This window comes from Miscanthus floridulus, chromosome 6 (genome assembly GCF_019320115.1).
Source record: "Miscanthus floridulus cultivar M001 chromosome 6, ASM1932011v1, whole genome shotgun sequence".
In the NCBI taxonomy this organism is placed as follows: Eukaryota; Viridiplantae; Streptophyta; class Magnoliopsida; order Poales; family Poaceae; genus Miscanthus; species Miscanthus floridulus.
The window spans coordinates 93,215,445-93,243,193 of record NC_089585.1 but is presented as its reverse complement, the minus strand read 5'-3'; the positions used below and the strand labels follow the sequence as shown (position 1 = coordinate 93,243,193).

The following is a 27,749-nucleotide window of genomic DNA, read 5'->3' as shown; positions in this document are numbered from 1 at the left end:
CAATAGGGTCAAAATTTAGTAGTGTAAAGTGTTTACAAAGAAACTTAAAAATTTTGAGAGCTCATCACATGGATCAAATGATAAATTGCAAAATGTTGCTAACCCTTGTGATGTAGGCAAGAAGCATGTATCCACCTCTTGTGATGATTTATTAGAAATGCCATGCTCTTCACATATAGATGCTTGTTCTACTTCTATGTCTCGTGAGACTAACCTTTTGAAGGAGAACAATGAGCTCAATGAACAAGTGAAGAAATTGAGCAACAAGTTAGAGAGGTGCTACAACTCTCAAGTCACCTTTGAGCATATGTTGAAGACTCAAAGAAACTTTGGTGACAAGAGTGGAGTCAGCTTCAAGACTAGAAAAGTCAATCATCAAGAAAGCCGCAATGACACAAGTGGCATTGGCTTCAACAAGAGCAAGATCAAGGGCAAAAGATGGGGCAAGAGAAGATATGACAGAGAAATGAAGAAGCAAGAACAAGAGAAGCTCTCTCATTTTATGTGCTTCAAGTGCCATGAAGTGGGACATCTTGCAAATGGTTTCCCCAATGAAGAAAAGCTCAAGTTGAAGAAAGAAGAAGAGAGGCTAAGACATGTGAGGTGCTTCAAGTGCCGCACTTGGGGTCACCTTACCTCAATGTGCCCAACCAAGCAATTGGTGAAGCAACTAAAAGAGCCTCAACCAAAGCCACAAGTTGAGAAAGAGAAGACACCCCAAGAGCAAATCAAGATCAACCATGAAGATGGTGGTGATTTGATGATAAAGAAGAAGAAAACAAAAAGGGGTGGAAAGGCAAGTCATCCAATGCAAACTCAAGATGCTAAGATGATGAGCAAAAATGAAGATGAGAAGAAAGATTATGCTCATATCAAGTGCTTCAAGTGTGGAAGTATGGGATACTTTGCCTCTAAGTGTCCTACCAAGCTTGAGAAGAAGGCTCAAGCAATCCATGAGAGGCAAGGCAATGAGAAGCACCACATGAGCAAAGAAGAGAAGGCTCAAGCAAAGAGAAAGTGCTACTCATGTCGGGAAAGGGGACACATGGCACATTCATGTCCCCTAGGTGACATTTCTAAGCCTATTTCAATTGTTGATGATAACATGCTTAGAAAGGATGGTAATGGTACCTCTATGGTTGCTATTACAAGACATCCCGCTATTCATACTAAGGCGTTGCCTAAGTATGTTGCTCCTAACTTGAGAGGACTCAAACTTATTTGGGTACCATCAAGAAGTGGATGATTGATTGTAGGTACCATCGGCATTGGAGACTTGATTCAATTGATTTTATATTGATCATTATATGTTGAGTCAAGATATGAAGCCTAGTGCACATTCAAACCCAATGCTAAGTGAAAATTGAGTAAAGTCCAAGTGCTATCAACATACAAGTGCTATAATTCAAGTTGTTGGTAATTCATTGGATATATTTGATGACTTGCAAATAATTGAGTTGAAGCTTGCTAGTTGGATGATCATGAGCTAACCAAGGTATATCTCTTGCTGATCATTTCATTTGGGTGCATATGAGTTGATTGAATTGGATAAATATGCAATGTTGCTTGCTATAAGATGATTGAATGGATAATTGATTAGTAGTCAAGTTTGAATTGATTTGTGTTGGATAAGTTCATAAGATGATATTTAGTAAGTGGATTGAATTGATTTATGTCTTGTGAAAGTATTCAAATGAGTTAATTTCAAGTTTGATTCATATTTGATGAAGTATAGCTCAAGTGATTGAAATCTGTCCTATATTAAAAATCTGAGTGAGCTGTGATCTTAGCCATGTTTGAGAAATCAAAACTTATTAGATTGGCATGAAAATTGGTGTACATGCTCTAAACTTATGGTATGAGATGCTGTAGAAATTTCATGAAAATTGGATAAGAAATGCTTCGGTTTTGGAGTGGTTCTTGTCAGCTATAGTGCAGCAGTTTTCAGCATGTAGCAGTGGTGGAAGAATTGAAATCTGGTAGCAATCTAGAAGTCAAATAAAGCTCAAATTTTTACAGCTGCTAGATAACTTAGTGAAGCACACCTCCACCAAATTTCGCGGTATTTGGATTTGTACCTTGGGAAATATGCTTATTCCTTTGAAGGGTACAAAATCTGTTAGAAAAGTGACAAATGTTGGATTGATCTAGAGTCACTTTGATTGAAAGGTCCTTAAGTTGGAAACATGTTTACAAGTGTTTGAGGTACCTAAGTTTGGTTTTGAGATGATCTATAAGCATGACAAGAAAAGAGTACAAGGCCATTTGATTGTGGAGTGTACTTTGCACACATTTGATACTCAAGATGAAGATCAAGATCAAACTCAAGTTGAAGATATAGTTTAAGTTCTAGATATGATTGGAGATCACTTGGTAGAAAGAAAAGGACTTAAACAAGTAGAAAGAGAAAGACTTAAAGAAGGATTCAAGGTTACTCATCAAGTTAAGTCCATCACTTGGATCAATCAATCAAGTCATTTCAAGTGAGTATCAAGAATGATTCTTGGAGAGAGGTCACTTCTCCCTAGTATAGGGGCTTGCCACCTATGTGTAGGTGAACCAAGTGTGGTACTTAGAAGGCTAACATGGAAGTGGTGATCCGAGGAACATTTGAGATGCTTAGTTGAAGCAATCAAAAGGGTTGATCAAGAAAAGCAAGCAACACCCAAAAGAGAGCTAGTCATGATATTTCAAGTGGTATTCTCAAATTGATGCTCTCATGCAAGCAAAGATCAAAAGATAAAGCAAGCCAACCACAATAAGAAAGTGCACTTGATCATAAGTGGTATTCATTTCATATGGGTGAAGAATAAAATTCAACATGGTATCTATTGGTCTTCACCAAGCTTATAATTGGACTTCATATTGCTATTGGAGTAATGAATTGGAATATATGTGACTATCCTCTACTCCAATATAGCAAAGGTATCATTGTAATGTGCATGATCATTTCATCCCTTACTAGTATGCGGTTAGTGCATATAGTACATGCTTTATAGGATCATGCATAACAAATGAAATACTTAAATTCATAGCCTACCACTATTGTTTGAATGATTACTTGATCTAGTGGTTAGTACATGAATTTGTTCATGAGCTAGTGAACCCAAGTACTTGACTCAATTTGGATTGCTAACAAGTAACAAGTACAACATTAGCAAGATAACCCTTGCAAGAGGTGTGAAGAAACTTGTCATTGGTTCAAACCGGACTTGGAAGCTTAGGCAAATCAATTTAGTTCAAGTCAATCATAGAAGCTCATGATAGTGATAAGAGTACAAGCATAAGACAACAATGCAAATGGATATCTAGTTTGTTTGTTTCAAATAGTATCTAGACTCAAGTATTTTATCAAGAATCTACAAATGATGTCTAGATCAACTCACAAGTGATATCCTATAAGTGGTACTCATGAAGATAGCAAATGTTCAAGAAATGGTTTATATTGAAAAATCTAACAAGTGGTTCCATACTAGAAGATTCTTTCAAGTGATATCATATCTACACATAATATCAATCATGCAAGAAAATGGTTCCACAAGTGATCCTCAACTTTAAGTGATCATCAAATGAAGAATGCATCCCTCACCTACAAGAGCTCAAGTGTATCAAATGAATGACCCATGCTATCATATAGGGGGAGGTGTCACACAAATTGGTATCAAGATCAAAGATCCTATGTGTGGTATCTCAAGAAGCCTTATACAAGATACAAGTGGTATGAGTTACAAGTGGTATCTACAAGTGGTGTCATTCCAATAATCAAGTGGTGTTCATAAAAAATGCAAGATTCAAGCCTCAACCATCTACCCCAAATGTATACCTTTGCATCAATGGGAAGCTCACATTTTATGGAAATTGATGACAAAGGGGAAGAGATTGTACAAAGATATGAAAGCTTTGAGATTGAGATTATACAAGGGGGAGAGATAAGATATAAAAGCTCAAATAAGTAGAGGTTGGACATGGATATGGACAAAGAGGGAGCAACATTGAAGAAAAGAGATGGATCAAAATTTCTTGGACAAGAGAAGCACACAAGTAGGGGGAGCAAGCTCAAGAACTTTGATTGATTGCATTTGATATGTGCATATTCATGTGCTTGCTTGCATTGCATAAGCTTTCAAATTCAATATGCATGCTTGTGTGGTGTATGCTAGTTGTAGAACTTGAATGATGATTTCATAACTAGCATGCATAGGATGATAGCTAGACACTTGGTATGCTTTTCAAGTAATGCTAGTACCTTACTTTTAATGTTGATCTCACAAGGCATCTAGTGCTTTTATTTCCAAGTGATATCTAGCTAACCATGGTGCTAAAGATGAACTTAAAGATGCAACTCTGATTGGTATCACGCTTCAAAGGTTTACTCTATATACCTTAGCATCATTTAGTAGTAATTACTCTCCCACAATTTTAATCTATGCATATGTGCGAGCTTCAAAATCAAATACTCTAGCACATATGTAGGGGGAGCAAATACTACCATTTTGGGTTTGTGGTACTTGTCTAAAATCATTTTCACATGGTAAAATTGCTTGGGCAAGCAACATGAATCCAAAAGAGCTTAATTTCCATATCTTTGTAGAGTTCTCATCAATTACCAAAAAGGGGGAGATTGAAAGGTCCTCGTGTGGTTTTGGTAATTGAGTGACAATCCAGGTGGACTAATTATGTTTATATGAGATACACAGGTAATTAGTCCATAGGTACATGTGTGTGAGCAACATATGCCATGAAGATAAAAATGGCTTGAAGATGTTGCAAAGCTCACACATGTGATGATGAAGGAGCTCATTGCACATGAGATATGACATTGAGTCATGTGATCAAGGTGGAGAAGATCAAGACAAGACTTGGCTTGATGAACCGGTTGAAAGCGTGAAGGGCAAGTTGGAGGCTTTGGAGTGATGGACCGCGTGGCGGTGAAGCTTGAGCAAGACTTGGTGCCGATGGAGGATGGCAACGGTGAAAAGCAAGTGAAGTCAAGATTGATGAACCAATATGATAACATGATGATATGAAGTGAATCATATCATTATTGATCATGTTGATGCATGTGTTGCATCAACATTGGAGGAGATGGAATGGAATGCGCAAGGCAAAGGTATAATCTAGGGCATTTCATTTCATCGGTCATAGGTGTGTAGAGAAGTTGATGACCGGGTTTAGGATAGATGGCCATACTATCAAGAGGGGCAAACTTGTTTGCATATCGGTCATTTAGTGCCACTCGAGTGATCTAACTTTGCATCATCGCTAGGATTGAGTGGCGTGGCAAGTTGAGTGGCTAATCCTTTGGGAAATATTTGTGAAAAGCTAACACACATCACATGGTGGTGTACACTTGGTGGTGTTGGCATATTTGAGCAAGGGTGAAGAAGTTAGAGGTGAAAAGGAGTTAGTCGCGCTGGTCACAGAGTAACCGGACGTGTCCGGTATTAACGATGAACTCAGCGACCGGACGCGTCCGGTCGACACACCGGACGTGTCTGGTGTGAATCAGCAAAATCGGTGTTCGGTGAGACAGTTGATCGGATGCTGGCCGCGTCCGGTCCGAAGTGACCGGACACGTTCGATCGTCCGTGGGTGCTTACTGTACTCGACCGGACGTTGAGGCTCAGCGTCCGGTCAGTTTCTAACTATCGCGTCCGATCGGCCCTAGAGGCTTACTGGACTCGACCGAACGCAGCGGCTCTGCGTCTAGTTATTTCGAACAGTGCGTTCGGTCAGACATATCAGAGAGCCGTTGGAGGCAACGGTGGGACATATGGCGGTCAGGTAGCTACCGGACACGTCCGGTATGGTGACCGGACACATCCGGTATTCACGACCGGTGCGTCCGGTGCTGCGTCCGGTCATCCTGACTTTTGCCCAGTGAAGGGGTAACGGCTCTATTTGTTCGTGGGGTTATAAATAGAAGCCATGGTTGGCCTTAGGCCGATAGCTGAGCACACTAGAGCCTTGGTGGCTTGTGTAGCAGTGCTTGGGAGCCCTTCATCTCACATATACTTGATAGTGATCATTCAATTATGTGAGAGAGCGATTCTAGTGCGATTGCATCGTGAGGTTGCATCTAGTGGCACTAGGTGATCGAGTTGCAAGCCGGTGGTGCTTGTTACTCTTGGAGGTTGCCACCTCCTAGATGACTTGGTGGTGGTCTCCGTTGAAGCCCACAAGAAGCTTGTGCGGTGCTCCGGAGAAGAGCTTTGTGAGGGGCATTGTGCTCGCCCCATGGGAGCTGCGAAGAGCAACTCTAGTTGAGCGTGTCATTGAGCTACCCTCACTTTCGGGGTAGGTTTTTGCGGTGCCCGACGTGTGGGCTTGGCGGGTGATATCAATTAGCCGCCGAACTACCAAGTGAGCGGTCGACACAACGGGGACTAGCGTGTTGGCAAACACGTGAACCTCGGGAGAAAAATCACCGTGTCAACCTTGTTCTTCCTGTTGGTTTGCATCCTCGTTACACAAGCTTGTAATTACTTTTATATACTTTGTGCTTGTGTAGTTGCTCTTGTAATTAGTTAGCTTGTGTAGCTTACTAGTTACCTTCTTGCTTGTGTAGCATAGAAGTAGCTCCCTTACGTGACTAATTTGGTTTGTGTAACCTTGTTAGTCACATTGCTTAGTTTGTGTAGCTAAGTAATTGCGCTCTCTAATTTGGCATTGGTTGCTTTGTTATTGATCATTGCTAGTGAGCATTAGGTGGTTTTGTGCTTTTGCTTACTAGCATGTGTAAGAGCTCTCTTGTTGCTTAAAGTACAAGTGGCATAGGTTTGTGTGACCTTGCTTCTAGAATTGGTTAGGTGGGCTCTAGCTAGCCCGACACCTTTGTTGCTTAATTAGTATCTTTGGAATGTGCTAGAGAACATAAATAGAGGGGTGTAGTCTTGGCTAGACCGATAGTTTTAATTCCGCACTTGTTTCGGTTAGCCGACGCGATTATTTTAAGAAAATGACTATTCACCCCCCTCTAGTCCGCTATCTCGACCTTACAATGGGGGCTTGATATGTGTCCTCGTAGACCTTTGAAGCCACCGCAGGTACTCGTCGAAGGTGTGCTGGTCGTGTGGAGAACCCACATGGACCGGTTGTTGTTCCCTATTCTCCCACAAGTGGATGTGCGTGTTATGTGTCACACGCCAATCCTTGGTCTTGTACCTCTTCCGACAGTCATACCTGCAACAAAACGATGTTAGTTGTATCACACACACACCTCTGAATTGTAGCTTTATTATTAATCGATAAGCATCCGTGTAATCCTTGGTTGGTGGAGTAAAACGGTGGTAGGCAGCCTGTCATTCTTCCAAACTGTCTGCAAACCCTGATGGGCAAGTAAATCTCGACCACGTGGAAGAAAATAAGAGAAACGTTGCAGCGATACTCGTCTGACTCGTCCCTAGTGACAGGACTGAGATAGTACTGAAGCTCTAGAGCATCCCAAGGACACCAATGCACCTAAACATTTCGTAATTGAGTTAGGTTGTGATATAGTATACATCGAACAAGACACATGTATGATAGTAAAGAAAGCGTAACCTGATGTTGTGTTAGGACGTCGAGATCGTCCGTGTACTCCCTGTACTTGCGCCTCGCATTCCCTCTAACCAACTCTGCTTTCGTCCAGATATACAGAGCTGTAGGGAGTGTATCCTACCCGTTCCATTGCTGCATTGAATACGATAATGAATTAGCCATTAATAAACTCATCATATCTAACAATATCGAAGAATATAATGAACCGAAGTACTTACCGGTAAACCAGTATTAAGGGGGCTTCCAACGGGCTATCGTTCCTAACACCAAACCTAGAGTAGGTACGAGCAACCCCAAGGTTCGCATACCCTGAGGTACGACGGCAGGCAACGCATAGCTGTCGATCCGTCCATGTCAGGACTGCGCTGCCCCAGCTGTACGCCGCTATGTTCTCTCATAGCTGGTGTAGTATGTCAAGGAAGATACAGCTGATGGTGTTGCCCGAGGCGTCTAGGAAGAGGAAAGCACCAAGAAAGTGCCAGAGCCACACTCGAGTGAACCTGTCGATCTGAGCCTCCTCAGCCTATGGGTCTAAGTAATCAAAGCGCTCTGTGATTCAGGACGACGAAACACTAAAACTTTTCCTGAAATTGACCAAAGAAAATAAGACCCGATAGCTGCAGGAAAGCAATACAAGTATTAAATAGGCTTGAATTTCTCACTTATTTTTCTTAGAAGCATCGTCGTCCGGTGAAAGAAAGCCAGTAAACTGAGCCACCAGCTCCCTCCAATGATCGTTGTCAACTATCCCTGTCACTAGAAGTCTCCCAACCGAAGACCAAAAATAGCCTTCACGTCCTGCATGGTCAAGGTTATCTCGCCATAAGGTAGGTGGAACGTGTGGGTCTCAGGCTTCCACCTGTTATAAGAATAGAACGACTGTTAGTTGCCTTAAATTTGTTACACGAATGTTTACGTACAAATAAGGCATTCGCACCTGTCTACGGCTGCAGTAAATAGTGCTGGGTCAAGGGACGGAAGACCGTAGTTGACAACACAGACAAGCTCGAGGAAGCCGGCACGCTGTATGTACGGCGCGTAACGCTCGTCCCACTGGTACGCCCTGGTGTGCGTGCGGGGCCTCAAAGGAGGCAAGACCACCTCTATGTCGTTGTCACTCAAGATGTGTGCTCGGTGTTGGTCGTCGTACTCCACCTCAAAAATGGAGTACAACGGGTGCTGCATAGGAGGGGCCATCATGTTACAAATTGATAAACAAAAGGTTAGAGTATTAAAATTAACAAAATTCAAATTAACATTATGTAGCATTGCAAAATTTAAACTACTTGTTATGTAATACGAACACAATATGAGAGCACATGTATATATTCAAAGTAACATTAACAGACATATTAAACAACTTCACTAGGAATATAAGCATTTGACAAAACTTTATCAAGTCATCAAAATCAACGTATCACGCACTAGTAAGTACCAACATTTGAAAACTAGTATCTATACCCAGAATCCCTAACTAAATAACTAACTATAAACTAAATAATAAATACCTAATCAATCTCTAAACCCAAAATCCTAACTATACTACAACACACAACCTCAAACCTAAAAACTACCTACCTAAATTACAAACAAATTCACTAACCTAACTATCCTAAATCACTATCATAAATCACTAACTATCATAAAACCCTAACTATCCTAAATCACTAATTATCCTAACTCAATAATAATCAAAATAGCATGAAATCGAGAGGGAGATACCTTGGTAGGAGCGGACGGCCTTGACGCGCCGGCGTTCGTGGCGTGGCCGGCGTGGGCGCTGCACGGCGGGAGTGGGCGCCCGTCGGGCGCGCTGGCAGCGGGGCGCGTGCGGGCGCTGTGGCGGCGGCGTGCGTGCGGGCTCGCTCGCGATATTTATCTGGCCCTGCCGCGCCATGCGCCGTGGTGCGGCATGCCCTGCCACGTCAACCATCAGTCTTTCCGATCGTTGCCACATCAGCCCCCTGCCACGCCACCATTCATGGCGCGGCACAGGCTTTTGTGCTGCGCCATGACAATAGACGCGGCTAAAAATATTAGTTTAAAAAAATATACAATGTTAGATTTAAAATTATTTTTCAAAAAGTGTTAAAATAAAAAAAAATCGTTATTTACTACTGCTGCTAGATTGCTTTGCTCTTAATTGGCGTTTACTACTCGACGTCGAAATCCAGCGTTCGGTTCGGCGGCCGGCCGGCCTGGACCGAAAGCTGGCCCGACACCTGCCGCCGTCGCGATCCGCCGAGCCAAGCCAAGTGGTGGCGCGGCCGCGCTGCGTTTTGCCCGCGCACGCACGGCATGGCACCGCCAACGCGGAGCCCACTCCGCTTATCGACACCCCCCGCCCGCGCGCACTGCTCATCACTGGCGCTCGCACCAACCACCCATGTCCTGTGCCGCTAGCCGCACAACGCCCGCGTCGGCGTCGCGCGCGGTGTGAGGAACACCGAGTGGGACGCGTGCGCGCCGCGCGCGCGCCCTTGTCTCCCTCCCCGGCCGACCGATGGAGATCACTCGGCAGCACCCGTTGCTATGCTAGCAGCGACGCGCGCATGAGCCCACCGCACTAGACGCGTGCGCTAGCTACTATCCCACTGGCCGGCTGGCCGCACTTGTGCGATCTAGCTAGAACGCAAACAAGATGATGTGCAATGCAGACGCTAGTATGTAGCTTACTTATACTATTTAGGAAGTAGCCACCGCTCGCCGGATGGCTAGCTAGCAATCTAGCATAGCAAGCTCCCTTGGACACGAACGAAAACAAAAGCTTGTCGGATGGTGAGGCCTACATGTCGGGTCGGAGTACCCAGGTAGCCCCGCCTGATGAAAATGAAAAGAACGCAGACGCAGCAAATGATTCCTGAGAACGGAGAGAATATATAAAGGAGGCGCTTTCCCCTTCAGGGCCCGTTCGTTTCAAGCCGAACGGAGCGCCGCCCGTCAACCATCAGCGGAAGCGTTCCGGCTGAAAATCAGCCTAAACGAACGGGCCCTTAACAAGGCAGCAGCTCAGCTCGCTGTTACGTGTGTGGCTGGCTTCGCCAGCGGCAGCTGCTGTGGCGCTCCGATGGATGCTCGTCGCGATCACTCCGCGCGCACCCGTATACACAGTGGGGCCGATGCCCGATGGACATTGGGCGTGACAACTGACAAGGAGACGAAGCCGAACGCAAGCTAAAGCCTCATCTGACGACGACGGAGGAGATAACTGACGAAGCCAAAGCCTTTGGCCTTGGCTCTGGACGTCTGGAGAGTAGTGTAGCTTTGGAAGAGGATGGCGGGTAGCAGTTGGTGAGGGAGCCGGGGGGAATTATTTGATTCCCGATCGGACTCATCTGCCGCTGTCCCTCTCGACATCTCATCTGACGACGACGTACGGAGGGAGATAACTGGCCGGCGAGCGTATCTTTTGTTTCGTAACAGTTAACATAGGACGACAACAGGACCTGATTCGGTACCACACAGCTAGGATAAGTTCAGAAAATCAGAATTCAGATCGTATTCTAAACCATGGTTGCTTCAATTTATTTATGGAACGAAAAAAGGAACCAGTCAGCATTCAGTAACTAACCCACAGATAAAAGTGGCCAAGTGGGAAAATGGCGTGCTATGCAATCGGATAGCAATAGCAAACCAGATTCCCTTGCTCATTGTAGTACTGATACGTAGTGGATAATATGATCAAAGAGAGTGTGTCACTTTTACATGCACATAAACGGGAACCGTTAGATTCGACTAATGCTTAGCTTTGAAAATGCATAACTAAGGTCCGGTTATTAGTTAGCCTGGGTCTGTGTTCGTCCTCGTCCAGTTCTAGCTCCGGCACTATAAACCCCTATAGGCTAGTATGGCGGAGCCAGAGGGAGCCTTACAAACTCCCACTTCCACCGTGCAACGATATTAGAAGTCAGTGTGGACGGAGCTCTAGGAAAAAAAAATCGTGGAGATCACTGACATCATCGATATCTCACTGTGACGTATTCATTGATTGCTTCGGGGAATGAACATGATGTACTCCCTCCGTCCCATTGAGTTTGTCGCTCGGGAACCAGGATTGTGAGGGGGGCACGGTTTTCAAATGACAAACTCAATGGGACGAAGGGAGTATGTATACTAAGGAAACTTCAAGTTATCTACGGAGTAATACCTACGACACCTACCCCGTATTGCATTACGCGACACATTAAAATCAATTTTTTTTTGCGAATATATTAAAATCAACTGTCACTGCCTCTGACGCAAACCAGAAGCTACCAATACATGCTATCTTATCTAAACCGAATTCTGTGGAACACTAATTTTAAAATAGACACATTTTAGAGAAACATGAAGTTGAATAAACAAGCCAAAAGAACACTGATTCTGGATTTAAGTTAAGTATGTGAACAAATAAGTACTAGCAGTACACACTCTATTTTACCTCTTCTCCTTTTTTTTGTCCTTTTTTTCACAGCAATCGCCATTGTTGATGTTCTGCTGTTTTTTATAACAAAAAAAATCCTATTTTATCCAAGCCGACAATTTAGAGAAAACACGCAGATCTACTTCCGCCGTAACTGTAGAAAAATAGTAGACAGTATAGGCAGTATTATGCACAGAAAAGCAAGCAAGATCGGACCGTACGGATCGAGGGCATGGAGAAATGGCGTTAGAACGGGTGATAGCTTCGGCGTAACCCACTGACGTTGGCGAACAGCCCAACGAGTTCTTGCTTGTACGGCAGATACGAACGCCTCCGGCTGCCGCTGCCGCTGCCGCCGCCGCCTCTGCTGTAATATCTCAATTGATGGGCCACGCTGCCCGCGTCGCCGCCGCCTTTGTTGATCCCGCCGCCTCCTTCCTCCTCTTCCTTGATACTACGACGAGGCGGCTCCGGAACGGCGGTGAGGAAGACGAACTTCTCCTTGCCGTCGCTGTGGCTGCGGCCGACGAGGCGGTCGCTGATGCGGCGCCAGCGGAGGACGGAGCCCGTGGAGCCGCTCTTCCGGCACCGGCGCGGGGACGCGGGCGCCGACGACTGCCCGCCGCCGCCGGGCGCCCACAGGCAGTAGCTCTCCGGCGGCACGCCCTCCAGGTCCTCGTCCCCGGCGCCGCCGCCGCCGCCGGAGGCGTCGTCCTCCTCCTCCCGCCACGCCCGCCGCGCACTCGCCGATCGCCGGTCCTGCTCCCGCGCGCGGAACTCCCGCTCCTCCAGCAGGAGCCGGCTCAGCGGCACCCGCACGGTGGCCGTCCCCGGCTCCTCCTCCACCACCACCACCTCCCCCCGCGGCGGCAGGGACGGCGGCCGGCCGAAGATCGGGTACACGGGCACGATGCACGAGTCGGCGGCCACCGGCGGGACGGGGAAGCTGAACTCGTCGCCGTCGTCTGCTTCGTCCTCAGCCTCGGCCTCCACGGATGGCGACAGAGGCTCCGGCTCCGGGAGGTTCTCGGCGGGACCTGCCTGGCCGGTGTCCTCCATGACTCTCCCGCGGCTTCCAAGATTTTTTTTGCTGCCTCGGCTGGATTGGCTGCGGTTTTCTGATCTCTTTTTTGTGTGTTGTCAGGATAGTGGCGGCGCGAACAGAGAAGGGCGGTGTCGCGGGGTGGGATGAGAGGCGCGGCGCGGGGGTACCGAGTACCGACTGAGCATGCAGATAAGGGGAGCTTTCCGTGACGCTGGCCGGTGGGCCGCGTCACGCGATTGGGACCACGGCTCAGTGGGAAACAGCGAGGATCGTTGGGGGGTGGCGGTGGGCTGAGCCTGAGCCGCGACGGTGTCGTCTCGTTGGAGGCCAGAGGCGCGGGACGCGGGACACGCGCCGTGCTGGAGCCAGGGGAATGAGGCGCGTAGCGGTGGCGGCGGTTCTAGAAGGCCGGGAGGGAACGCGAATGGGATGGGGTCCGCACGCGAGATGGACGGGTTGGCCATTCGCGGAAGAGAAGAGAACAGAACCGAAGCGAGACCCCGCGATCGGGCTGAGAGTGAGAGGGTCCGTCCGCCTGTTCTTCTGGTGGTTCATGGAACGCGGATGTGGCTTACCTAACCGCGGCGGAAGAAGGGGATCAGGGGGTTGAGTTGGGCTCGTTGGATCGCCTCGCCTGCACCGCACACCGCGCACGGCTTGCGCGCGCGGGCAGGCTATGGATTTGGTGGGTTTTGGTGACCCAGGTCCGATCTTTCCTTGGCCCTTGTCCCCCCAAGGCCAGGCCGTCGTTTGCAGGGTTGTTGGCCCGTGCCGTCAGCTTCGTGCTCTTGGAAAGCGACTCGTGGTAGCCTCTAGTAGGTGTGACAGATTCTCTAGGCTGGGGGAGAATGAAACGCTAGTAGGATAGGATGGGAGCAGTACGTGAACAGTTGTGTGCGGCCACACCAAATGGCAAGGGACCAAGCTGTGCAGTCCTGCTCCTGCGCAGCAACAAACGAGCCCGCCTAGACGAAAGTAGCTGTAGCTGTTCCCCGAGGGCCGCCAAAGCCGAGATGCCCTCTCTGGGGGCTGGACCGTGGTCCGTGGTTTCCTTCTGAATGGACTGGACCAGGTGACGGCAAAGGTTCGGGGCGCACAGGCACAGCTTCCGTGCTATGGTCCAAGCCCATCACGGCACGGCCTGTAGAATCAGATTCTCAAAGCCTACAAACTGGCAGCGCTCATTTGGTTCTGACGAATCCTAAGTTTCTAATGGGCTGCAGTATTGTGTCGTGTTCCTCTCTTCTGGACCCAACAGACGTATTTGAACGTTCTCCTATCAAAAGTTTTCTTTTTTGATGTCCTTTATTTACAACGGATTTGACACTCCGAATTGCTATAAAACAGCGTCTGTTTTTCCCCAGAAGAACAGGTGATGTTTCTTGACCGTCAAATTGTAATCTAGAGTCATAGAACGTGCCCATGACTGAGAGTGCAGTATTCAAATAATTGTAGCCAAAACTTGGTAGAGGGTACATGTTTTACTCACTTGAAAACGAAAATAAAGCTCATATGACTCGTCGGTATATAAACAGGAAACTAGGATGCTCTTGTCCCCTCAACCAAACAACGACTGAGATCATCCATGTCAGAAAAAGTGGGCTCGACCTGTGCCTATGTCTTTACTACTAAGTGTCTGTTTAGTTCCCAAAATTTTACAAAATTTTTCAAGATTCCCCGTCACATCGAATATTTGGACGCATGCATGAAGCATTAAATATAAATAAAAAATAAAACTAATTACACAGTTTAGACGAAATTCACGAGACGAATTTTTTAAGCCTAATTAGACTATGATTAGACACTAATTGCCAAATAACAACGAAAGTGCTACAGTACCATTTCCAAAAAAAATCGCCACCTAAACGAGGCCTAACTGAAAGCTTTCAACCAATAGTTTCAGGATGGAACTTGGGCCTTTTCGGTTCCGCTGCAAATCTTTTGATCGGCTACAACAAAAGAATAAACCACATGTTTGGTTAAAAAGATCATTTCCGACTAGAGGCGAAAACAATTAAACTGTTGGAGGACTAGGGTTGAGAGTTCTTGAAGTCCCAAACCAAATCGGACTTTCAACTGAATAACCAATAGTTCCGTTGGTGTCACCGATAGCAGTCCTTTTGGTAGCGACGGTGGCTTCTAGGAGTATAGTCTATCGACAGCTCGCATTCGCTTAGCGTGCACAGAAGTACTTAGCACTAAACAACAAAAGAGCTCGTGTGGTGGTGTCGGCCATTGACTGATCAAGAGTGACCGAGTGAGGATGATGATGGGGTAGTAGTTTGCACAGCCGTTAGCGGTCGAGTGTGAATCATGGATCGGCTTTAAGCAATCCGTGTGATCAGACACCGACGATCCGATTCGAGCCAAGGATTGTACAGTGTTTACGGGGGAAAAGAAAAGCAAGTTTATATACAGAGAGTCAGAGATCGCCCAAAAAATTACAGCAACATCGAAGAACTCGACCGCTCAAATTAATTATGTACAGCTTGTAAAAATACAGGTCGGGCTTCCAGAACCAAATGGAGAAGAAGGAAAAACAAATGGAAGAAGGAACACGGCCACTTGGAAACTAGCTGGTCACGACGACTTGCCGCCAGGGCGGGCGAATCAAGCAGCGATCCCCATGCCCGGCTCCAATCATGGCGCGTCGTCTCCATCCAAGCATCCCCGAGCGGATTCTCCTCGGAGCTCCGATGCACGGACCATGTATGTACTCTGACTTGACCGTGCAAAGTCAGAGGACCTGCTTGCTTCCCAGACTTCCGGCATTGCCCCGGAGCTGACCGGCGGCGGCGTATCGGACGGCACGGGCGGGCGGCTTGGCCTGTCACGACTCGCACCGCAGGTCCACGTCCTTTCTGCCGCCGTCGCCGTCGCCGTCGGGGCTGCAGCCGGGCCTGACGACCGGGGGCGGGGTCACGGAGATGGACAGGCGGCCGAACCCCCAGTGCCCCACCCGGTATATCTCCATCCACACCTTCTCCGCGTCGAGCCTGCCTGACGCTGACGACGAGTTGCTCGCCCTCGCAGCCCGCGTGGCCGCCTCTCCGCGAGCGTCCACCTCCAAGCCCCACCACGCGCCTTTCGACGCGGCGTCGGCGGCGTCCAGCGCCTCAATCGCCCCGTGGCCGCCGGCGGTGGCGTCGGAGCGGCGGCACTTGGCCTTGGCGGCGGGGCCGTCCACGTCGCGCACCCGCTTCTTGTGCCGCAGCTCGCCCCGCCGCCGCCGCAGCCGCCGCAGGCACCGGCGCGCCAGGGCGAGCGGGGCCTTGACGAACGCCAGCCCCAGCAGGCTGACCACCGCGCAGGGGCAGCAGCCGAGCGCGATGGCGTCCGCCAGCGTCACCGCCACGCAGGACCGGCACGTCTGCGCCGTGCAGTCCGCCTGGTCCACCACCGGGACGGCCGCCGCGCCGGGCCCGTCGTGGTGGTAGAACCGCCCGCGCCGGCTCGCCTCCATCGCGCCACCGTCGGCGCCGCCGCCGCGACGAACACGAGCCCCGGCGCGCCCGCCGCCGGTCAAGTCCTCATGCCGATGCCGATTGCGGTGCTGCCTGTCCATCGCGGGGAGGAGGAACGAGCCGTGAGCTGAAGCGCGACTGAAGAAATAGGCCAGACGGCCATGGCGTCACCGCATCACACACACACCACCGAATTCGCAGCGGGGTTTCGAGGGGGAGCGAGCGAGCAGCGGGAGGAGCGCTGGCGAGTAAACGGGGGCAGTAAATATGTACTCAGAGTGGTGGACTGCGCGCTGTGTGTGAGGCCTAAGGGAAAGGTGTCGTTTTCCGGCACAGTGGCGGGCCGGGAACGCCGCCACATGTTGCGAATTGAGCCCCGGACATGGACACATGCGGGCAATGTGCAAAACACCCTAGAAATGGAAGGTTTTGGCAGATGGCGAGGCACCAAGTAGTGGCTTGGCTCGAGTAGACCAGACCCGACGGCCAAGACCACAGCATGTTCCGGAGGCCGTATCGTATCGTGGATTATTTATTGCTGGCTGGTTAAGTATGAGAGAAAAACATTGTTCCCGTCTAAAAACGATCGTTTACGAGCAAACGAACAGACTGACGGGACCACTGCCACGGTGCCACCATTAGGACGCTACTGTCACGCCAGTGCCACTTACAAGAAAACACTTAGATCTCAAAAGCAAGGCACAACACCTGCAAAAACTCGAGGCCGGGAGCTGCTCTGTGAGGCTGTCCACACGTGAGAAAAAACAGCGGTAAATAAATCTTAAAAAGAAACCGCAGCAGTTACAGTAATCTGGCGAGTGACACCACACCAGGACTGCCGAAGCTGTTAGCCTATGGTAGGCGCCACCAGTCCAGTGTCCACCCTGCAGAGCTCTGCTCTGTTCTGCTCCCTCCTCTGCTGCTGCTTTTGGAGGAGACGGCACGTACTACGAGCTCTGCTCTGCTTGGCGTCGGGGGGCCGCGGCCGGCCGGGGGGACTTTTCGTCCTGGTCCAGGGGCCAGGGCACTGTGCGAACACGTTGGACGGGTAAAGCCTGGAACTGTAGAGCGCATCAGCACCCGACCATGCATGCTGCCCAGGCACAGGCAGCAGCAGCCAGCAGCCATGGCGTGGCATGGATCTCTCGTCGCCCCCCGGCCGATTCCCTGCCTGGCCCAGCGCGGGCCCGGCCCCGGTGCGGCCCGGCGTGGATTAAATTGCCGGGCTTTGGATACGTTTAACTGTTCCTCCCTCTATCACACAGATACATACCTAAGTATTAAATATAGATTAAAAAATAATTAATCGCACATATTGCGACTACTTTGCGAGATGAATTTTTTAAACTTAATTAGTTCATTATTTGATAACGTGGTGTTACAGTAAACATATGTTAATAATAAATTAATTAGGCTTAATAAATTCGTCCTGCGGATTATTAAGAACTTGTGTAATTTATTTTATTATTATTACTCTTCAAACACTCCACGTGACATCTGGTAACCCTCGATGTGACACTCCTATAGACTTTGGCCACGTTAAGATTGTTCGCAGAGACGTGCCTCATGCCCTCGTTTCAAAGGCCCGGGACCCGGATGCCCTGCACGGCGGAATGAGATCGTCTGCAGTCGCGTAGAGCGACCTCTCTCTGCAGTCGGCGCATCTGAGACGTTCATTGTGATCCAACGGTGACCCTAACTAAACTCATCTAGCAGGGGCGTTCTAGTGGCCCATCGCAGCCCAGACATCGCACTCGTCTTCGTTGTTCTCGTCAACGCCATCGACACCCACCACAGCAGCGTCGACAAGCGCAGCCATGGCGGACCCCTCCTCCTAGCTCGTTGATCTCGTCAATGCCGTCGACGCTGCTCACAAGGAGATCGTGGGACAGGGCGGGCACCTTGGCGAACGTGGCGGCAGCGGCGAGGGCGCCCCCGGCAGCGCCGACAAGCTTGGAGCCGAAGACGAGCACCTTGATGTCAGCGGCGACGTCGGCGTCGTCCTTGGCGGAAAGCCCGTCGCCGAAGGCTGGCATGTAGAAGGTCGTGGCGTCCCTGCGTGCGGCCTCGCATGACAGGTCGAGCGAGTTCGCTAGGCAGGTGACTATGGCAGCGGTGACATTGCTTCCCACGACACCGCACACACGCACGAGCTCGCCATGGACGACTATCGGTCCTTCAACTCCGCCGCCGTCTTTCTCGTGCATAACTGAGTAACTGACCTCGAGCTGCTACTCTCCCGCGAACTCGTGCGTTAGACCGTCCAGGTGCTTCGGAGGACTCCGTCTTGCCCGCCGCCCACGCAGCTGCCGGACGTGTGCCTGCCCATGGGTGCTCAGGCCCTGCTCGTCAGTGAGATGCGCATGTCTTCTTCGTCCGTGACCTCGCAAGCTGCTTCGTGCGTGCGGTGTCGTGACAACCATCATTCGTGCGTGCGGTGTCGTGGGAAGTGATGTCCCCGCTGCCGCAGCCGTGTGCCTCGCGAATTCGCTCGACCTTGCCGCCGCGCTGACGCAGGGCTCCAATGACGAGACCGCGGTGGCCGCGGCTTCCGCGCCCGTCGCCGTCGCGCTCGCGGCGCTGATGGACTGCCACGCCGCTGGCCTCGTCGCCGCGCTGTCGTGCCAGGCCGCGCGCAGGGACGCCACGGCCTTCGACATGCCAGCCTCCGGCGACGTGCTCTCCGCCAAGGACGAGGCCGACATCAAGGTGCTCGTCTTCGGCTCCATGGTTGTCGGCGCTGCCGGGGGCGCCCTCGCCGCCGCCGCCACGTTCGCCAAGGTCCCTGTGAGCGGCGTCGGCGGCGTGACGAGATCAACGAGGAGGAGGAGTCCGCCATGGCCGCGCCCATCGACGCCGGCTACGGCTGCGACGATTTTGGACTGGTACGAGTCGCCCGGGTATCCTTCACGTGGCTGGGCTGAGATGGGCCGGCTGCAGGCTTCCAAGACTAGTGTGGTTGTGGCGTTTTGTGGGCTCACGGTTGGATCTGAAACGAACGTCTCAGATGCTTTGACTGTAGAGAACAGTCGATTTGCCCGACTGCAGAGGACCCCAATCCCTGCACGGCACCCCCTCGGTGCTGGCTGACTGGCTTTCTCTACTCTCTACTGCAGCAGATGATGCCAAGAACAAGTACAAATAGTGCACCTAGGCTAGTAGGCTTTGTGTTAGAGGGTATTTAGCGTGTGAATTTTGGATTTTGGGCTACCGTATCACTTTCGTTTTTATTTGATAATTAGTGTTCAATTATGGACTAATTAGGCTCAAAACGTTCGTCTCGTAATTTCCAACCAAACTGTGCAATTATTTTTTTTCGTCTACATTTAATGCTCCATGCACGTATCGCAAGATTCAATGTAATGAGTATTGTAGCATTTTTTGGGATTTTGGGTAGCAACTGAACACGCGCTTAGTTCTTCAATAGTGCACCTAGACAAATAGTACTACTGCTGCTGATTTTTCTTTTGTCGGTTGTTTTACTATTGGAAGATGTCATCGATCTTGACCGCAGGGTGAAATAGCTGGAGACCAGGGAGGACACGGATGAGACAAGTCGGCGTAGGAGGAATGTGATAGTATCTGATCCATTGTGGTTTTGTCTGCCACCGTGCATCGCATCACCCCCACTGATCAAAGTGCCTATAAGCAAGCTTGACGAGGCTACTAGAGCATCACAGACTCGAGATAATTAAATGTTTGACCAAAATCAGGATGAGGAAAATTGATGGTACCAAAATGACGATTTTTGTCTCCTGGCTTTCTTCCATTCAGCAATGTCTTGCATTTGTCTTTCCTTAATCAACTATTATGTTCATCCATTGATGCAGAGTGTGGGACGCTAAGCGAAACTTGATTTAGACAGTCAATAAAACCCATTAAAAAACTTTCACATTTAGAATCCAAAATCATAATACTGTTTTTTTCTTGAATAATACACAAAAAGATTACATGCCATTGTATTGTATTGAGATATAAGAATTTATAGGGTCACAACAGCGCGCCCCTCCCTCTGGATATCAAACACTAACAGCATTCAAATTTTCACTGGTGAATGATATTGACGGTTAAAATCCGCTTCTTACTGAAAATTTCAACATCAGCCGTGAATTAGATTTGATATATTAACCAGCTACCAGTACATAAGAAGCGCCAAATGCTATTACAATTTGCCCTAATTTTTATTACTACTAGTCTCGAACAACAGGGGACAAGCTAGCATTCGTGTTTTAAGTACGGTCGCCATCAGTCCTAATGAGGTGCACATTCAGACACAGCAATTAAACAACGGGTGTACTCCTACGTAGCAGCAAGCAGAGCGCAACCTGCGGTGTCGTCCCTGTCCCCAAATCATTGCAGGTTAGATGACCATAACCTGGGCAGTGTTTAGTTCCCAAAAATTTGCAAAATTTTTCAAGATTTCTCGTCACATCGAATCTTTAGACACATGTACGAAGCATTAAATATAAATAAAAAATAAAACTAATTACACAGTTTAGATGAAATTTACGAGACAAATCTTTTAAGTCTAATTAGACTATGATTGAACACTAATGATCAAATAACAACGAAAGTGCTACAGTACCCTTTCGCCAGAAAAAATCGTCAACTAAACAAGGCCCTGGAAGACACGATGATGATGATTGCGCGCGGCGACCAAGCTGCACGCTTCCTTGATGGTGCAGCGCGCGTCGTCCCGTGGTTAAGCAAAGCAGGCCCATTTTAATGCTGTTAGCGTACAGGTCCACACGACCACACCAGCAACGGAGTACTATGTGAACTCTTTGATTAACGAGGAACGCCCTATTTATTTGGCTTATAAACCGTATTTTTTCAGCCAACGAACAATATTTTTCTCTCACAATAAATCAGCTAACATTACTTTTAGCCATGACTTATCAGCCAAACGAACAGGGCAGAAATCAGTAGCTTCCTATGTGGAAAGAGGCCTTGCTCATGAAAGGGAAAGGGCCCGGTGTGCTATCAGCAGCGCTTGGATGGCAGAAACGGCGACATGTCTCAATTTTTTAGAATGATTTTGATGAGTAGGACGTCACGTCTCTAACTGAAAGGCTATGGCATGATCAGCAGGCCGGACTCCGATTGTTTTGTTTCATGCGGTTTCGTCTCTCTTGCAAATATGGTTTTATATAGTTTATGCTGATATATAAGCTATGTGATCGTTGGAAGTCGCAACCGTGCACGGCCTGGGATTTACGGCTAGAAGCCTAGCTAGCATGGTACAATCACAAGGAGGAGGTTGCACACATCTTGTCGGTTGATGCGCTCGACTTGAAGAGCAATGCGGCTATGGAGTACTGTAGGTTTGGACGAAGGGGCCAGAGCCAGCAGGATGACAAGAAGTATAAACAAAGGGGGAGATTCCGCAGCCATGGCGTGGTCAGCGGAAGCCTGTCCATAGGATTAGAACCGTACCGGACGTTCTACCATTGCCTAGAGGCTATAGAGGTCGAAGCCGACGACAAAGGGATGCATGGCAAATTGGCAATGGCATGCCCTCCTCGTCCTAATACTAGTAATTTTGGGGGTGACAGGATATAACAAAATTAAAAGTTAGGGTTTGTTTGAAACACAGTAATTTCATAGGAATCGCACAGAAATTTTATATGAATCAGTTTAATTTCATAAAAAAATATAGGAATAGAAAAAAATCCTGCGTTCCAAACGTGCTTGGGCCTAGGTAGGGATGGCAACGGGTGAGAAACCCGGTGGGGGCAGAAGAACACACCCGCCCCCACTAGGATTCAAACACCCCGTCACCCGTACCCGTCACCCGTGACGAGTCTCAAATCTACCTAGACCCGTCACCCACGTGGGTAACAGGTACCCATCGGGTGACCCATCCCCATTTAACAATAACACAAGATCACAATTCACAAAGCTAACATCATCAAAAATTTAGAATGATCATGCAAGTATGCAAGCAAGCGTAAAGCGTTACAACTTACAACTTACATGTAACATGTCCTCAACCGCAGCTAATGATCAACTAATAGTTCATGACACAATAATTAACTAAGAGTTCATGACACAATTATTAACTAGGAGTTCATGACACTAAATTTCAACTTCCATGATTCATCCTTTCTGCTCCCCACCGGGTTTCTCAATTCCTTCACTTCCTTGCTCATGATGCATCCTTCACTTCCTTGCTGCAAGCCTGCAACCTTAACCTATAAGGAGCCACAGGTTCCGTCAGTTTTCAAAGGTGTGGTGATTTGACGGATAAGATCCATCAATCTGCTAAGTGCTAACTAAATCATGAAACAATGAAATTTCCTCCACACAAGATCTAAGTACCAGAATAAGCTAACTGGGAAACAACAACAAGGCTTCTAACATAAGAGAACAACAAGGCCTCACTAGAAAGTTCAGACCCCCACAGCAACAGGTTTCATCACTTGTTTCAAAGAGGTAGTAATATTGAAGGCATAGGACTCATCAAAATGCTAACTAAATCATCAAGGAATGAAATCGTAGGCAGGCAACCACAGGATTTGCGAATCAGACCTAGCCATCCAACCACAGGCAGGCAACCAACCCCAGCCGCATCAAAGTAGAATATGTGTCAAAGTAGAAGTTTCTGCATAAGAGGGGATAGTTAGTATACAATGTAATTGAATATGTGACAATGAAAAGGTTAACACATTACACATCACCTGCATCCCTTCCTACGTCTCTTGAAGATAGCTCCAAAAGGTCTCAGGCTTGTCTACATTGGTAGCATCTGAAAGTAAATTTTCAACAATTGTTAGAAAACAAGATTAGAAAATGTAGAAATGAAATGTACAGAACATAATATATACCTATATACTTGTGACGCATCCAATCTTGTGAACACATAAGGGCCTCCAAGATCTTCGGTGTAAGTCGGCTACGGTGCTCACTAAGAACCCGACCACCGGTGCTAAAAGCAGACTCTGATGCAACTGTGCTAACTAGAATAGCAAATATGTCACGTGCTATCTTACTCAATGTAGGATACCGCGTCCCAGCCACCTTCCACCAATCTAGAATGTTGAAGTTATCAGCCTCTATTGGAACATACTCATCATCCAAGTACATGTCAAGCTCATTTCTGAATCTGGCTGTCATTGGCCTTCTACTTGCAACACGAGCACTAATAGTAGACAGGAAGCCTGAACTGGCAAGTGAAGGAACTGAAGATTCAGTGTTATCTTCATCATCCTCCAATTGGTACTCCTTCATCAAATCACATATAGAGTTTTTAACATCTTCAACTTTCTGCCAACAGTCTTCAGATGTATTATGACCAAACAAGCACTCAAAGAACCCAAGGAGATACTCAGTTTTGAACGGGGGATCAAGAACAGTGGCTATTCCCATTGGTCCTTGAATATCCTTCCAATATTTGTCAAACTTTTCAATCATTTTAGTTGACATTTCTTCTATAATAGGAATTCCACATGCAGACCATTGCTTAATTTTTGTCTTAGCCTCACAAATCTTAAAGAGTTGGACATTGGCGGTCACATAATTAGTTCTAGAAAATAGAGCAGTGATGTCATCAAACATCTTGAGCCTCCCTACCACCTCTCTAGCAAAATCCCATTCTTCCTTACTAGGGGCACAAACATATAACTTCTCTACACGTGCTGCTCGGTTAAAAGCTGGCTCATAAGGTAAAGCAACTTTAAGCATCTTGTATGTAGAATTCCATCTAGTTTTGCAATCCAGGCCTAACTTGTTATCAGTCGAAACTTTTACATACTTAGCAATTTCTTCAAATTTTTCTACTCTTTTAGGTGTGGCTGTCCAAAAGGCTACACTGTCACGGATCTTTGCAATTGCAGGTTGTATGACATCTAATCCATCCTTCACAATCAAGTTCAGAATATGGGCACAACAACGCATGTGCAAAAGTTTACCCTCTAACAACAATTTACCTTTGCCAATCTTCTTCACAAGTTTAGGAATTAGAGCATCATTTGTGCTGCAGTTGTCAAGAGTCACAGCCGTGATCTTCTCATCAAGGTTCCATTCAACCAAAGCTTCATATAACACCTCAGAAATAACCTCAGCAGTGTGTGGGGCAGGCACATATATGAACCTATGTACATGAGAAAATGCAATCAAAAACTAATAACACAAATGACAATGCATTAGCAATATTAATGGGTTTCTAATTACCTCATGATAATATTCCTAAGTGTCTAAGAGTCATCAATGAAATGGGCAGTAACAGCCATGTAACCTCTTTTTTTATTCTCAGAGGTCCACATGTCTGTAGTTATAGACACTCTGGACTTGGAGACAAACATGTACTGCAAGGCCTTCTTCTTCTCTTCCATGTATGCATCCATAATGTCTTTCCTAAAATTGGAATATGCATCGCAAAATTATTATATATTGCATAAAAAACAAATGCATCACAGTTAGATTTAGAAGCATAATATCCCATCTTACCTAACTGTGTTCCTTGTCACCAACTTGAATAAGGGCTGAAGTGCACTGACAAACCTTCGAAAGCCGGTATGGTCAACCATAGATAAAGGATACTCATGGAGTATTATCATGGCAGCAAGCTCTCTTCTAGCTACATCTGGATCAAATGAGTAATTCTGCACAGCTAGTCCTGACTCCTTGGAAGCAAACCGAAGAGAAGTTTGTGTCATATTATTGTCCTTGGAAGCAAACTTGGACTTACGATATGGGCAGCCCTTTAAATGATCATGAAGATGCTTAGTGCCACTGTTGGATTTTGCTGAAAGCTTCTTGCCACAGTACATGCATTTTGCCTTCACCTCGCCCAACATTCTCACTCTCTTAAACTATTTCCAAACAGCAGAGGTTAGCTTCCTTTTTGAACCAACATTCATGTCTTCTTCCTCTGGGTCATCATCTTCTATCTCGATCGGTTGTGAATTATTGACAGATTCAGGCCTTGTAGCTGTAGAAATTGGAGACTGCGGCAAGCTGCTGCTCCCACTGCCCAAGCTTGATTTTGGTGATGCTACTCTACATATCACGAATGGAAAAAATAGTAAGCACATTGTTATTGTTAGGAAACAATGACAGATCAGTGCATCATCCGTAAATCGATAAAACAATGACATAGCAGCTCAATAATTCAAACAAACAAACAGCTCAAGACATAAAGTTTTGTACAAATGCTAAAAGACATAGCAGCTCAATAATTCAAGTAAACAGGAAATGGAAGTAAAAATAGGGGTTAGCGTGCATCGAATCAAACCCCTTGGAACTCAACAACTGAAGCGCAGAGGAGGAAGGAGTTGCAGGTGCTCCTTCAATGGCGAGACGTCTCCGTTTCTTGATGGCACGTGATACCTACACAGTACGGTTGCGGCTCAAGCCAAGGGCGACCGGTGCTTTAGCCTTAGCAGTAGCACTAGCTTTTGCGACAGCAGCATCAGTGGCGTCCCTTCGCGAGGTCGTTTGGACTGGTTAGTTTAACTTCAATCGACGAGGTATACTAATAACTAATTTCAAAACAGTTAGTGCAACGTTGCATACTTGCATATAAATTAACCAACAGTTAGCACAATAACTCAATAAGGCACATACAATCTTTTATACAAATCGACGAGGTCTACTACTACTAATCCGCAAGAGATACAGAAACGTAGGGGATTCAAAGAGGCGAAGAGCTCACCGTGCACGAGATGAAGTGGGTGTCTCTGGTGACCTTGGAGATGGCGACGAGCTGCCGTCCGCCGCTGAGCACGACCCATCCCCGGCGACCCCACCTTCTTCCGTGCGCTCAGGGCTCGGTCGCCTTGCATCCACGGGAGGTGAAGCCATCCTTCGCACTTCACAGGGAGCGGTGTGGCCGGCACAGGCACAGGGAGCGGCGATGGCGTGGCCGGCGCAGGCGCCACGTAGGAAGCGGGGAAGGGGAACGAGTAGGCAGTAGCGGCGCAGGAAGCGCATCTCCGTAGGGATGCGAAGCGAACAGACGCGGACGCCCTCAGCCCTCCTGTCGAGTGGGACGGCTCGCTATGAGGCTGGCTGGGTTAAAAACTCTCTGAAACGGTGTGAATTGGCAGGAAGCGGGGAACGCTAGGGTTTTCTTCTCTATATACTGTTTAATGATTGGATGAACCTACGTGTCATACTTAAATGGGGACCCATCGGGTAACGGGTTTGGGGTATACAAGAACGCACCCATACCCGCTTCACCCGATGGGTGAGGTAGTCACCCAGTAACGTACCCGTGGGGAGCAAAATTCCCCAAACCCGTACCCTAATAGGGTTTTTACCCGCGGGTAAATAGGTCGCGGGTACCGTTGCCATCCCTAGGCCTGGGCGTATCATACTCGGTGTCAGCGCGGAAGAACCGGGGCTGGGGCTCTGAATCCTCTGCGCCACGCCACCTAGCGCCACGCTATCGTTGCAGTCTTGCAGGGCAGCGGCTAGATCTCCTAGGACACCACGCTTGCCGAGGTAGCACTACTCCATGTCTCCATGGGCCACGAGGTTATTTCTACCGCCACTCACAATTCATCAGAGCCGGAGGCTGTGTCTGTCTGTACAGAGTCACCATGTGCGCGCGCCTTCGCCTTCCCTTCTGAAACTGCAGATGCGAGTTACTCCTACAGTCCTGAGCTGAGTACTGTTACTGTACTGCCAGCATACGTACTCCTACTGTTGTTAACCGAGTAGGATAACACATTTTGTCGGGTAGCAACGGGCCAACAGCGGCCTCGTCAAACCTGGTTTCACGTTCATCAATGCAAGCAAGAAGCAACGAGCCTCAATTCAAATGCAGTTTAAAAAAAACAGTTTTCCGAAGCGAATGAAATAAGCGTGGTCAGGTCTCCTGCCCATTCGATCGTAGGACTAATTTCTTTTGCTAGCTAGGTAGAGGCGCAACCATTTTTTGTTTCTTTCTAGACAAAGCACAAGCATATTTTTTTTACAAGAGCACAAGCAAATTTGAAAGAGCAAGAGAACAGCGACTCACAGTCACAGCGAAGGTTGTGCTACGCTCGGTTGCCTCGCCTGTCTCCGAACAGGTCCGAGACACGGAGCGCGGCGCCGCGGGCGTCGGGCGTCGTCAGAGGCCGGAGCCCGGGGCAGTCTTCAGCAACGCGAGCGGCACCGGCCGGGGCGCGTCGCGAGACATGGTCATGGACACGGCAGCGGCGAACCGAAGGGGCTCCTGCTTCTTCGCCGGCTCTGACCGGTGGCGGGCGGTGCGCTTGCGGGTTGGGGGTCAGGGGGTGGCTAGTTGTGTGCTTGTGCCGAGGAAGACGGCAGGAGCTGTCTGCGTCTGCTCTCTGCTCTCTGCGATTTT

The 27,749-nt window shown here is 48.1% G+C and overlaps 2 protein-coding genes across 7 annotated transcripts; both read right to left on the bottom strand.

Moving 5' to 3' along the window:
- Positions 1-6,670: 6,670 nt before the first annotated feature.
- On the bottom strand, positions 6,671-13,354 carry LOC136456327 (uncharacterized). 6 transcript variants are annotated; one of them, XR_010759415.1, is made up of 7 exons: positions 12,158-13,353; positions 9,262-9,543; positions 8,477-8,718; positions 8,202-8,398; positions 7,758-8,123; positions 7,543-7,671; positions 6,671-7,461 (listed from the first exon to the last, which is right to left on the bottom strand). XR_010759415.1 is itself a non-coding variant. In XM_066456149.1 (2 exons), exon 1 carries the CDS (start codon positions 12,998-13,000, stop codon positions 12,188-12,190), a length of 813 nt encoding a protein of 270 aa, XP_066312246.1. In that variant the 5' UTR covers positions 13,001-13,354; the 3' UTR covers positions 9,544-9,566; positions 12,163-12,187. The 6 variants fall into 6 exon arrangements, 1 of the variants encoding a protein (XP_066312246.1); XR_010759414.1 differs by having other exon boundaries at positions 6,672-7,461; positions 12,163-13,353; XR_010759416.1 differs by having other exon boundaries at positions 6,673-7,461; positions 9,262-9,456; positions 12,158-13,354.
- Positions 13,355-15,407: 2,053 nt separating this feature from the next.
- Positions 15,408-16,674, bottom strand: LOC136458648 (uncharacterized). Its single transcript, XM_066458581.1, has one exon. It carries the CDS (start codon positions 16,549-16,551, stop codon positions 15,817-15,819), a length of 735 nt encoding a protein of 244 aa, XP_066314678.1. The 5' UTR covers positions 16,552-16,674; the 3' UTR covers positions 15,408-15,816.
- Positions 16,675-27,749: the final 11,075 nt, after the last annotated feature.